General features: G+C 40.6%; 1 protein-coding gene across 1 annotated transcript in view; it reads right to left on the reverse strand.

The window, feature by feature from the left end:
• Positions 1 to 3,903: 3,903 nt before the first annotated feature.
• The window catches only part of wdr18 (WD repeat domain 18), a 210,055-nt gene continuing 199,660 nt past the window's right edge, over positions 3,904 to 14,298 (reverse strand). Inside the window, exons 9-10 of the mRNA XM_041203680.1 lie at positions 9,228 to 9,296; positions 3,904 to 5,438 (exon numbers count right to left, since the gene is read on the reverse strand). Of these exons, the coding sequence (XP_041059614.1) occupies positions 5,310 to 5,438; positions 9,228 to 9,296 (198 nt within the window). The 3' untranslated portion in view covers positions 3,904 to 5,309. The remainder of the gene's footprint in view (positions 5,439 to 9,227; positions 9,297 to 14,298) is intronic.

Here is a 14,298-nt window from a genome sequence, read left to right on the forward strand (position 1 = left end):
GATAACTGACATCCCCCATTATGATTGCTCTATAATTCTTGCACCTCTCTATAATTTCTTTGTATATTTGTTTCTCCACATCCCTTCCACTAGTTGGTGGTCTAGATACTACACCAATCAATGTTATTGCACCTTTTTCATTCCTTACCTCTAGCCAGAGAGATTCTGTCCTTAGCCCCTATGGAACATCTCTCTCTCTCCAGTACTGTAATGCCATCATTAATCAATATTGCCACTCACCCCCCTCTCCTCCCTGCCCCCCCACCTCCACCTTTTCTTCCTTTCCTGTCTCTCCTAAACACTTTGTACCCAGGAATATTTAACACCCTTTCCTGCCTTTCTTTGAACCAGGTCTCTGTTATAGCAATAATATTATATTTGTCAACCTGTGCCTGCAGATCACCAATCTTATTAACCAAATTCCATGCATTCACGTACATGCACATTAGCCCTGATTTAGGCTTTTTTCTTTCCCCTGTATTCTGGCCCAATCTAATAACTTAATATTGCCTACTCTAATTCTATCAAACGCTCCAAGTATTCTGTCTACCTTGACACTACTCTGCGATATATCCTCGTTATCAGTTGATACTTCACTACTTCCCGCTGCCAGTTTTTCTCTTCTGCACTCTGAATTTCCCCTTAGGTTCCCGTCTCCCTGAAAATCTAGTTTAAACCCTCCCCAACGGCACTAGCAAACTTCTCCACGAGTGCATATGTCCCAGTCCTGTTAAGGTGTAACCTGTCCTTCTTGTACAGGTCCCACCTGCCCCAGAACTGATCCCAGTGCCTCAGAAATCTAAAGCCCTCCCTTCTACTCCATTTCTCCAGCCACAAGTTGAATTGCTCAATCTTCCTATTCTTATGCTCACAAGCACATGGCACTGGGAGTAATCCGGAGGTTACTGCTCTTGAGGTCCTGCTTTTTAACTCCCTAAAACCTGCTTTCAGGACCTCATCCCTTTTCCTATCTATGTCACTATGTCCTAATGTGGACCACGACTTCTTGCTGTTCACCTTCCCCCAAAAGAATGTCCTGCAGCTGCTGTGACATCTTTGACCCTTGCACCAGGGAGACAACATACCATCCTGGATTCACGTCTACGGTCACAGAAACGCCTGTCTGCTCCCCTATGGAATCCCCTACTATTGTAGCACTTCCACTCTTCCTCCTCCCCTCCTGTGTAGTTGAGCCACCCATGCCGTCACAAACTTGGCTCTTCCTCTGAGGAACCATCTCACTCACTAGTATCGAAAATGGAAAAACGGTCAGAGAGCAAGATAACCGCAGGGAATTCCTGCACTGCCTGCCTGTTTCTCTTAGAAAGCCTGGCGGTCACCCATTCCCTTTCTGCCTGTGTACTTCTTAGCTGTGTTGTGATCACCTCTCTAAACGTGCTATCTACTTAATCCTCAGCCTTCTGGATGCACCACAGTGACTCCAGCCGCCACTCAAGCTCCACAACTCAGAGCTCAAAGGCAGGATTTTCAGGTTGTCGGGCGGGCGCGCGCCCATCACGTCCGAGCGTGAAATAGCTCATGATGCTGTTGGGCGAGCGTCCCGACATCATCGCACGAATTTTGGTCGGCGGGCATGCACTTGAATTAGGAATGAATTTGGGCGGGTGAATCAGCCAGGTAGCCTTTGGATTTTTGAGGAAACCTCATCCAAGAGGTTTCCGATATTAAGTTATAAAAAGTAAAAATGTTTGCGCTGAATTTTTATCATATGTTTAGGTGAGTGATTCTTATGGGTGGAAATTTTTTTTTCAGAATTTCATGTTTATTTTCAGCTTCAAAGTTCTTCAGCTCCCCGAGGCAGCTTTCTGTCTTCAGGGAGCTTTCATCGCACACTCCTCCGCATCAGCAGTGATTTCAGCACTCACCCTCTTCCCGCCCCCACCCTGGCAGTGCTGGGCCTTTCTGTGCAACTTTCACACTGGCTGGCGTTAGTTAGCCAGCCAGCATGAAATCGCAGTCAGCCAATTGCAGGCGGTGGCCCGTTTTCCAGCCACTCCTGGGCCCGCCCACCGTGCCTGCCTGATGACCCTAAAATCCTGCCCCAAGTTTCTGCAGCTGGTGGCACTTCCTGAAGATGTAGTCATCGAGGGCACTTTATGCCTGCGAAACTTCCCACAAGACATGGACAAGCTGTATTGACATACCTTAAACTTATATAAAGCTTTCACTTCAGTATTTAATAATTTATTCTAATTTACTTGTTTATTTTCATTTCCTTAATTAATTTGGAATAATTCCTATGTATACTACTGTTTACTAAATGCTAGTACCACCTATAATTACAACTAAAAGTTATACATTTCTTAAATACAGGGTTGTGCTTTAGGTATTTATTTTAATTATTTTAACTATTTTATTTTAATCATTTTTTATGTTAAATTTTACTTTGTGTTATTTAGAGATCTGCCTTAACTCCTGCATTCTAAGTTGGCTTTTAACACGCTGTCCCTTACATCAAGCATTTGTCCTTTCTTCCTCTGGATGATCCTGCCTACTTACAACTATAGGCACCAAGTTAATACAGAGAGCTACTTCACAGGTATATTAAAAGCAGAATTGCATTGGTGGTAAATTGAATCTGACTGGGCTATTGGTCATGGGAGATGCTTAGAGAAAATACTTTTCTCTTTCAGTAGGAAGGCATAAATTATCATTTATATTACAAAAGTGAGACACCCAGCAATGTCTCCTCAATAAAAACTGGAACATCCTTGTAACAACTGTAATGCACTACGTTGATCTTCTAATGAGTTAGCAATTATTCAATTAATACCTAAACGTGCTACATAACATCTCCCAGCATGGGTTTATCTAGAAGATTGTGGTTTAAAAAAAATAAAAATTCAATCAGTAACATGTAATAAATAGTTCAGTTCAGTCTTGATGGGCTTATAATCAATTGCATAAACTGTATTATAAAAAGCTGGTTATAAATAATCTAGAAGAGTTCTAGAAGTTGATTTTAAAACATTAGATAATTTGCTGTGCTCATGAAAGCTAACAAATGGAATGGGTCCAGTACTGATATTACACACTCCCAAGTTGGGTATGGTATAGACTGGAAGCAGAGTAGAGCTCCCTCTACTTGGCCATAATCCCAGCCTTAAATAAAACTTTGCTCAAAGTGCCGGGGGTGTGTGTGTGTGTGTGGGGAGAATGCCCATCACTTCCCCTTTTTTGTGTACCCTAGGTACCTACCAATTGGTTCCCCGTAACAGGCCTTTTCTTGCATTGAAATTGTGTCAATTCGTCACTGGACTCATCACCAGTAAAGCTCTTATGAGGGGTGTTATTTTCTCCTTAGTGCTGCCTGGATCAAATTTCAAACCCAGGGATGCCATTTTTACTGCCTGAATCTTGCAGTTTTTTCTATTACTGAATTTGCTCTCATTTCTGATGAAAGGTCATCAATCTGAAACAATAATTGTTTCTCTGTCTACAAATGCTGCCAGATCTGCAGAGAATTTCCAGCATTTTCATTTTTTAAATTTCCATTCTCATTTACTTGGCTGATGTGATTCTGTCCCCTCTGATGGTATCAATGTTGGCTTTCTGTGCAGCAGCTTCTGACTTATGTTGAATATGAACTGCAGATCGACAAAGTTTTTATTTTGGATGTAATCCCACAGTATATTTCATTTAGAGCCTCAAATATTTCCCATTTCCTGCCATCTCTGAAGATGCTGCCCTACTGCAGAGGTTCTGTCTCACAGGTACCAGAAGAGATCCTCTCCATTGTGGCCCCAGACAGTTATCAGCAGGCTACTCGACTGTGAAGGATTAATATCCTCCAGAAACATTTAAAGATTGTAGACAGCATGGGTGCAAGATTAATCTTATGCTGAATTCTATTTTAAATAACTGCATAGTAGAAAGTTCATATTATTTGTGGCTATATTTCAAAAAGTTTATTTAAAAAGTGTCAGATATTCCAGATATGTACAAAGTTTTCAGGAAAAAAAATTGAGAGAATAGATATGAGGCACAGAGTAGATTGCAAATGTTGTGATGGGAGCTGGGATTCTAAATGCTCCCGTCAATCAAACCACATAGTTAGATTGGCATACATAGCAACAAAAGCACTAGCCATTCGGAAGTGTCAGAACTGTGTCACATGATTGGTTACTGCAGTAACTGCATAGATATTGCAATTCCAATTGTTTTCTTAGTTGATGACCATACTCTGGAACGCCCCAAAATGGGATGTGGGTCTATGCATGCGATTTTGTCTGCACGTAGCTCCTGATTTCAATCACAACACTATGGAAAGTTGTCAAATAAGAGGCAACCTCCCCACAGGAAGAGGGGAGATCACAAAGCCTGGATTCCTTTTGAACTCTTATATCCTATACAAATTCCAGGATAACTGCACTTGCTAACAGTATCATTGTTCGGTCAGAGGGTTGACCTACAGCTCTGGTGATATCCAACAGCTGGATATCACCACCATAATTGACACAATGAGTGCATTATAGAGACAGTGAATGTCCGTTGTGCTATGAATACAAACCTCAGGCTTTTGAGTTCAGTCAGAACAGGTAATATGTCACAACCTACAGCGAGCTGGAAATTATTACTTCAGTATTTGAATGTCCAAGCCTTCTGTCTATGAGTCATGTGTGTACCATGGAGCTTCAGGTCACAGATAAAGTTTAAAGCCATGTTTCCTTTAGTTTGCATATACCCAAGATGCTCAGACAACAGATCTTAACCCCATTGTGGCGACAGGAGAAGAGCCCTTTGCAAATCTCGCAGTTTACAAAGTTCAAATGGGGCAAACTTACGAAGAAGAATTAGAAGCACAAACAGGGCTCCAGGGTCCACATGTGGAATAAATATGTAGAGCACTGCTATATTTACAAACATTCTCAAAATACAGATCAAACAAAGGTGAAAGCAATATTTTTTCCAAAAAAAAGTCACCAGAAAGACCCAATATCAATTGGATCTCGTAATCCTAAGATTGAGTGAATCTGGCACATTTATACTTGGACCATCACTAGATTGAGGCCCATGTGTCTGGAATCAACATAGTTAACAGGCCAACAATGACAATGTATAACAGCTTGAGAAACATCTGACTTAAGTGGACCTGACTATGTGCAAATGGGAAGAACATAGGACACAAACATCCCTGACCTCTGAACTCAGCAAAAATAATTCAAATTAAACAGACTCCTAAGTGGGGCCACAATTGGAAATGAATGTCTGCATTGACATAATACCAACAAAAACCTGACACAGGGTGCAACATAATGTGCAGCCCTTTCTATCACCATCTCTGCTACTTATGTCTGTTTGGTCAGAACTTGCACTGAAAAATCGTACAAGTCTCTATTGATCTTCTTCAATGTCTTCACTTCATCTTCCAGCTCAACCACTCTCATTTTTGTGTTCTCGCCATCTCCCAGCATGTGCTGCAAAGAAAAATAAAAATGAACTGAACAATTTATTACAGACTTCCCCATATTTTTTATATTAATAGTAAATATTGCAATCAGCTCATATGAAAGGACATAAAGGATCCATTAAAATCACAAGGCTGGAAATCAAATCAAGTTTTTGAAAATTGGAACTGGAAAGTGTCAAAACCAGGTTAATCTTTTGAGTGAATTCTTGCTTAGATTGGACAGTGAAGTAACCCAGCCTGAAACTAGGGTACTAAATATAAACAAAGGAAACTATGAAGGTATGAGGCATGAGTTGGCTAACATAGATTGGGGAACTTCATTAAAAGGCATGATGGTGGATAGGCAATGACTAATATTTAGGGAACAAATGTATGCATTGCAACAGTTATATATTCCTATCTGGTGCAAAAACATAACAGGAAAAGTGGCCCAACCATGGCTAACAAAAAACATTAAGAGTGGTATTAGATCCAAAGAGGAGGCATATAAAATTGCTAGAAAAAGTAGCAAGCCTGAGGATTGGGAGCAGCTTCAAATTCAGCAAAGGAGGACCAAGGGGTTGATTAAGAGGGGAAAAATAAAGTAAGAGAGTAAACTTGCAAGGAACATAAAAGACTGTAAAAGCTTCTATAAATACGTAAGAAGAAAAAGATTGGTGAAGACAAATGTAGGTCCCTTACAGTGCAAAACAGGAGATTTTATAATTGAGAACAAGAAAATGGCAGAGCAATTAAACAACTACTTTAGTTTTGTCTTCATGGAGCAAGACACAAATAACTTTCCAGAAATGCTAGGGAATCAAGGATCTAGTGAGAAGGAGGAATTGAAGGAAATTAGTATTACTAAAAAAAAAGTGCTGGAGAAATTAATGGGATTGAAAGTCGATAAATCCCCAGGGCCTGATAATCTACATCCCAGGGTACTAAAGAGGTGGCCTTGGAAACAGTGGATGTGTTGGTTGTCATCTCCCAAAATTCTGTAGATTCTGAAACAGTCCTGGCAGATTGGATGGCAAAGAAAACAGTGAATTACAGATCGGGTTGCTAACATCAGTAGTAGGGAAAATGCTAAAGTCTATTATAAAGGATGTGATAACAGGACACTTAGAAAGTATCAATGGGATTAGAAAAAGTCAACATGGATTTATGAAAGGGAAATCATGTTTGACAAACCTATTGCAGTTTTTTGAGGATGTAACTAGCAGAATAGATAAGGGAGAACTAGTGGATGTGGTGTATTTGGATTTTCAGAAAGCTTTTGATGAAGTCCCACATAAGAGATTAGTTTGCAAAATTAAAGCACATGGAATTGGGGGCAATATATTGGCATGGATTGAAATTGGTTATCAGACTGGAAACAGAGAGTAGGAATAAATGGGTCTTTTTCAGAATGGCAGGCGGTGACTAGTGGGGTACCACAGGGATCAGTGCTTGGGCCCCAACTAGTCACAATTTATTTCAATGATTTGCACATGTAATATTTCCAAGTTTGCTGACGACACAAAACTTGATGGGAATGTGAGTGGCGAGGAGGATGTTAAGAGGCTTCAAGGCTATTTAGACAAGTTGAGTGAGTGGGCAAATACATGGCAGATAAAGTACAACATGGCTACGTGTGAAGTTATCCACTTTGATAGGAAACACAGGGTGGCAGAGTGATATTTAAATGGTGATAGATTGGGAAATGTTGATGTATAAGGGGACCTGGGTGTCCTTGTACACCAATCACTTGAAAACAAACATGCAGGTGCAGAAAGCAGTTAAGATAAATAATATGTTGGTCTTCATTGCGAGAGGACTTGAGTACAACAGCAAGGATGTCTTACTGCAGCTGTACAGAGCCTTGGTGAGAACACACCTGGAGTATTCTGTGCAGTTTTGGTCTCCTTACCTAAGAAAGGGTATAATTGACATACAGGGAATGCAGCGAAGGTTCATCAGCAAGATTCCTGGATTCATGCCAGCAAGCATGAGGAGAGATTGGGTTGACTAGGCCTGTATTCACAGGACTTTAGAAGGTTGAGAGGGGATCTCATTGAAATGTATAAAATCTGACAGGACTGGACAGGCTGGATGTAGGGGTGATGTTTCCTCTGGCTCAGGGGGTCTAGAACAAGGGGGTCACAATCTCAGGATTCGGGGTAGGCCATTTAGGACTGAGATGAGGAGAAACTTCTTCACTCAGAGGATGATGAACCAGTGGAATTCTCTACCACAGAGGGCTGTGGAGTCCAAGTCACTGAATATGTTTAAGAAAGAAGTAGAAAGATTTCTACACTCTAAAGTGTCAAGGGGTATGGGGAGAGAGCAGGAGTATGGCATTGAAATAGAGGTTCAGCCATGATCATATTGAATGGCACAGCAGGCTCGAAGAGCAGAATGATCAACTCCTGCTTCTATTTTCTATGTACCTTGAAGGCTTTGCACTCAAGACAAACTAGTATTTCTCTTTAAAGATGGTGATAGGCTTGCTGTTAATTTCCAGCATGTTGCTTTTGTTGCATAAGAAGCTATTCTTCAGTCACCTGAGAAACTAATTTATGAAGAAAAATGTTGGTTTCTGACTGGGCTATAATGACTGTTGAGAAGAACTTTTGACTAAATGGATTCTGTCAAGCAATCTATGTTCAGAAATCCATAGGAAAGATATCTGCAGCTTGTCAGGGGAAGGGAAGACTGAGGAAAGCGAGGAGTTCCGCAGTTGAAATCCTAGGTGGCAGTGAGATGAATCTTGACTTCAACACAGTGAGGATGTGCTTTTGTGTAGGACACATTTTACAGCTTAGGGAAAAGGAGGAAATAAAGTTCCATGTTTTCCATGCTTTTGCTAAAATGAAAAAAACACTGAGGTGGGAAGGGCAATGTTGGTGGCTAAAAGAGAGAAACGTATCAAAATATCAAAGCATTCTTTATTTTCCTTACCCAAGAACGTCAGAGAAATAAAAGCAAAATACTGCAAATGCTGGAGATCTGAAATGAGAACAGAAAGTGCTAGAACACCTCAGCAGGTCCGGCAGCATCCGTGAAGTGAGAAACAGGGTTAAGTTTCGAATCCAATATTACTCCCAACAAAGAGTCATATTGGGCTCAAAACATTAACTGTTTCGCTCTCCATAAATGCTGCCAGACCTGCTGAGGTTTTCCAGCACTTTATGTTTTTAATGTCAGAGGGATACTAGAAGTGAGTCAAAAAGTGAGTGAGAGTTTTGCATGCATGGTGTGCCTTCATATTGAAAGGTTCCCTCCACAAATTATATTGTGATGACACACTGTTTTGCTCATCCAATAATTCACTAAGCAGATTTTTGGGTTCAAGAACAGGAATATGTTTTCATACGGTAAGTTCTGGATTCATCAAGGCGAGGGATGTTAGTGTTGGGAAATGGAATACCTTCCTATTTCAGAGACCCATGGTCAGCATCAAGCACTCCCAGGTCAAGTGTGACACCTTCTACATTGCCCATCAAGCACATCCTAGGCCAGGTGAAACACAGTTCAGACGAAGAGTGAAGCTTCCGTTCCACCCCAATAATGTACCTTAGGCCCAACCTCAGAATTGTTTCCACTGCAGAGCATGTGATATTTTTTCAGTTGTCATGGAAACCATTGAGTGTTTCCTCGACGAGATTATCTATCAAACTGAATTAAAAACTCTTTTGTTCTGTGGGTCAGTGTCCAATAGAAAGTGGATTGAAAGTGCAGAAACTCATTTCAAAAAGAATCTTTGGAGTTGACAGAGGAAGAATCTGGTACAGAGTTTAAACTGCACAAAAGAACCTATTAAAGCCAAACAAACCTTATCTGCAGCAGCACACATAACAGAATATAATTCCTCAGCTTTTTCCAGGTAACTTTCCTGAGCCTCCTGTTGAAAAAGAGAAAAAAATTCAGCATTGAATTGTAAGTGATTTACACTCCAATTGTGAGAAGAATTAATCCAGGGAGCTGTTGCATGATGCATTATATGCTGCAGGAAAGGCCCAGATCACTGAACAGACTATAAATTACAGTCAAACATGGTCACCCTGCTGAATGATGTTGGGTGTCATGGTGTTATTGTTTCCAAACAGCAAACAATCTCTAACATTTAAAATAAAGTTACATTGTGACGTCGATTGGGTGAAAGATGAGCTCCTCTAAGTGGATTGACAAATTTCTGTTTAGACTGAATCTCACTGTGATCACTATGGTTATATTGCATCCTATGGAACTATACTCTAGCAAGAATCGGCACCCAAAAGACTACTCCAGCAAGTCAGTACCAGGGGCACTGAACCTTTGCAAAAGTGAGCACCCAGGGAAATATATTTTGGAGTTTCAGAGTTTTGAGAACTTTTTGGGAAAGGATGAATAAGTTAATCAGAGATGACACAATGAATTTTGATTTCAACACAGGAGGAGGTAAGAGACTGCCGTATTTGGGGTTTAAGAAAAGCAAGAAGAGTAAGCTCATGGAAACAATGACCGTAGAAATTTTGATAAAACAGAAAAAAGAGGAAGTTTGTGACAGGTTGGGACAGAGAAAAGTAGTGTCCCCGAAGAGACCAAATCTTTAAAAAGGTTCAAACTTTCAGTTATTAGCTGAAAGAATGACCTGAAGTTTTAAAACTTTTATTGTAACAAATGACTAAAAAAAAAAACTATTGGCTAAACACTATTTTCTTTTTGTAGGCAACTTGTACCATAACTAGAGAAAGTGACATTCCCCAAGTATCACCCATCGCACATTCCGCAGAATTAGTTCTTTAAGCAAATAGTCCACAGCTGCTTCTAGCTTCCAATGGCTTCCCGTATCCTTACTTCACCAAGTAGTAAATTCGAGTTAAAAACAAAAAAACTGCGGATGCTGGAAATCCAAAACAATAACAGAATTACCTGGAAAAACTCAGCAGGTCTGGCAGCATCGGTGGAGAAGAAAAGAGTTGACGTTTCGAGTCCTCATGACCCTTCAACAGAACCAGTTCTGTCGAAGGGTCATGAGGACTCGAAACGTCAACTCTTTTCTTCTCTGCCGATGCTGCCAGACCTGCTGAGTTTTTCCAGGTAATTCTGTTTTTGTTGTAGTAAATTCGAGTGACCATCTCCAGGCACTTTCCTCAGTTTTCGAAGAGATTCTTAAATCCACCACCAGCAGTAATCCTGCTCACATGATTCTTCTTTGCCATGGCATGCCAAAACAAATCTCCCAGAATCATTAGAAGCATTAGAAGGCTGCAGGTCCCATCTCTTCTACTAGAGACTGTCTCCCTCCCACATCTGGCTATGCTAGCTCACAAAGTCAAGCAGCCATTTCTCTCTGCTGGCCAAACAGAACTTCTGCTGTCTGTCTGCGTTATTCTGTGATCTCAAAAACGGCTTCCTCTACTCTCTTCTCCATTGCTAGAAATGCTGACTAACTACTGTTAATCTCAACTCCCTTTTATTTTTAGAAGTAAATATATAGTCTAAAGCACAACTGTTTGCCTGATGCCAACAAATTTCTGCGGCTATGGGAGACTCAGGGTCTACTCATGGTAAACTCAGAACCTGCTGTCATTGTCTCCATGCATAAGTACCTTCCCCCCTCTCCCAGTAAAACAATCTAAGCTTATCTTTGATTTCTAATAATCAAACCACCCAGGCTTACTATCAGGGCCGTCTGCAGAACATGTCACTTGATCCCCTTTCATTCATTCAAAATATAATAATCTTATAAACCTCATAACAAAAGTTTCTGACCAGACTTTCATACAATCATTATACAGGCTACCTATTATGCAAAGAGAGAAATGGGGACTGGGAAACAATCTGATTACAGAGGCAACGTATAAACATGAATTTGACTTAATTAATCTCACAGGAATGAAATTTTATGAAACTGCATTGAATGTTAATTGACTCCAGCATTTATTATTTTAAATTTTGAAACAACGTTCTGAGAGCTTCGGATCCATTCAATGTTCACAGCAAATGTTAACTCTCTCTCAGTAAGCAATCCTCTAATTTCTTCCCCCAACTTTTCTCCCTTCTCCTCCTGAAGGTGCCAGATTGTGCCAGGATATGAGGTTCACAGAGGGCACCTACCCCCAGTCCCGTTCCAGTCCTTACAGTCCAACTAAGTGGCCATACTCAACAGGTAAGCCTAAATTGTTTTTGTAGATAGCCTACTCAAGGATGAATGCTCCATAGCCGAGTCTTATCCTGTTTGCAGCACAGTTTCCAGCGGTCACTCAATAACAATCATGGAGCATCCTGGTTGCCATTTTAACTTCTAGTCCAGTGGCATGGAGGGGATTATAATGCACTCTGACCTTTCTGGCTGAGATAAGTTAACTCAAAATAGACCAAGAATTGAAAATGGATCCTACTGATCATATGGTTTAGTACCACACTGAGCAATGTCTTGACACATATGGCAATCTTCTAGCAATAGTAATCAGCTTCATGGTTTTTCCCTAAACTGTCTCCCATGCTTAAATTTCTGTGTATCTTGGTGAGAACAGAACATTGCTCAAGATGTAGTCTGACCAGTTTAATTATAACTTTTCTTGACTTTCACCCTATTGTTGTGGCTATATATAGCTCAGCATTCTGCTTTTAATGGTTGTTATGCTGTAGTGATTGGATAGGTTGAATTTAAAGGCACCATATCCCTTTGAATTTAAATCCATGCACTTTTTTCCTCCTACATGGAGCACTTTATCTTTGTCCATGTTAAATTCCATGCCCTGCTCATTTGGTAGTTCCTGAGCTGCATTGAGTTTCTGAATCCAAGTCATTCATGTAAATTCGAAACAGTAGGTATCACTACACTGACTGATCAGGTGCCCCCTCTTAGCATCTTTCCCTAGACACAACTCCTCTAAAACCAGCTATTTTCTAACATTCAACCTATTCATTATCCACTCCCAAGGTATACGGTGAATCCCACTATTTTGAGGTTAACTAAAACTCCTTTTTGTAGAACTTTTTTCAGAAATGTAGCCACCTTTGTAGGGATTTAAACATTTCACTTGAAATGCAATTGCCCCAAAAAGCAAGGAGGTTGGACAGGACATATTTTTCTTTCTGAACTCATGTTCACAGCTTTTTTGGTTATTATTGTAGTTAACAATGACATTATTTAAACTCTAAAGAAGACTAATGGATCTGTACTTTATTGCATCTGCTTCATCATCAGTCTGTTTCTAACCTACTGGGACTTCTCCAGTGATTCCAGTATACAATTATTAGTGTCTCATAGATCTCTCCCCTTATTTCTCTTAAGACCCTAAGATAAATCCCCAGGAATAATAGGTATTTATGTAAATACATTAAATTTGCACCGAACCTTAAAAGGGAAGCATATGATAAAAGCAGAAACAATATTAAAGATACCATATTGGGAAAAGAGCAGTCGGTAGATGAAAAGAAGATTAGGAGTTTATAAAGGAAATTCAAAACAGGCTAATGGATGAATAAAAGGAATCATAAAAAATAAAATAATAATAAAGAATGGGACCATTCAAGAATGTAAAAATAAATTATCATGCAGATGAAGGTATGGCATATCGTATTAGATAAACATTTCAGGGCAGAATTTACACGTGTTTTTTCCACCATAATTTTGGCTGACTCAATGGGAAACCTGAAGAAACAGCTGTAGACTCGAAGCAAAAATCGAAGCGATCAGAAATCAGGGGTATTTCTCAGTTGGAGTCACTAAGCAAAAGTGCAGCAAGGCCCATGCTTGAGCTGCAGTCTCCACAATTGTGAGGTGCTTAAAGAATTAGAGGGTTGCTTAGTTGGATGTTATGGGAAGGTCCCAAGAAACCTCATACTTCTGAGAATAGCAGGAACATTGAGGAGAACCGTGGCACACCTTAGTTTGGTTCCAGAAGAAGTGAAGGAACCTTCAAGATCCTGTCAGGTATATGGAAAATGAGATAGAACAGGGAGTTCCTGATGAGATTTTCAGCCTTAAAGAATAAGGCTATAGGAAGTATAGTGTTAAGTTGGTAGTACTTGCTTTGCTTAATTTTTATACTGTAAAATTTTTGTTTAAACTGTGAATTCTTGTGGCATAATTTGCTCAGTTGACAACTGGGAGTTTGAATTTATTTTTAAAAGTTAATGGTCTCTCTCTCGATAATAACAATATAACATCTTGGACAGAATCATCCCAGATTTGCACTAAGTGCGGCAGCAGGTGGGTAAAACAACGTTTCACCCTTTGGCCGCAATGGCAGCTTCTCACACCATATCGTCCCAAACCTGCCACAGTAATTATGAATTCCTGGGAAATACGTCATTTCCGATATGCACGCTCTCATTTGCCTGCCACGCCATCCCCTCGCCACTTCATCATGCATCACGCTGGGCGCTATATTTAAAGTCCAGCCACACGCACGCCTCTCAGTGCTTCCAGCTCACGGCTGTTGCAAAGAAGACATGGTCCTGAAAGACAAAAAGACTGCAGCCCCCAGCTTCAATGACATGTCCCTCAAGCACCTTTTGAACACAAAAGATTGGAGGCTCGCCATGAGGTCCTCTAACCTCACTCTGTCCACAGGATGGGCAGCAACCTCATTAACCCGGCTTGGAAGGCAGTGGCAATGGTGGTCAGCGCCAATGCCCTGCAAAAGAGGACAGCCACCTAGTGTCGCTACAGGATGAATGGTCTCATCCGTCCTGCAGGGTAAGTCACTCTTCTCATCACTCTCAACACACACTCAGAAACACATCACACATCCACAGGGATCTCACAGCTCAAGGGACAATGCCACTAACTCTCATACACACCCTCATATCTCCATCAGATTCATACCCTCTCGTGCTCACATCTTCATCCTGTCATGGCTCCACTCACCAGACAAACATTCCAAGCAGTGCCAAATGTCCTGCTCACA

The sequence above is a fragment of the Carcharodon carcharias genome, chromosome 14 (assembly GCF_017639515.1).
Source record: "Carcharodon carcharias isolate sCarCar2 chromosome 14, sCarCar2.pri, whole genome shotgun sequence".
In the NCBI taxonomy this organism is placed as follows: Eukaryota; Metazoa; Chordata; class Chondrichthyes; order Lamniformes; family Lamnidae; genus Carcharodon; species Carcharodon carcharias.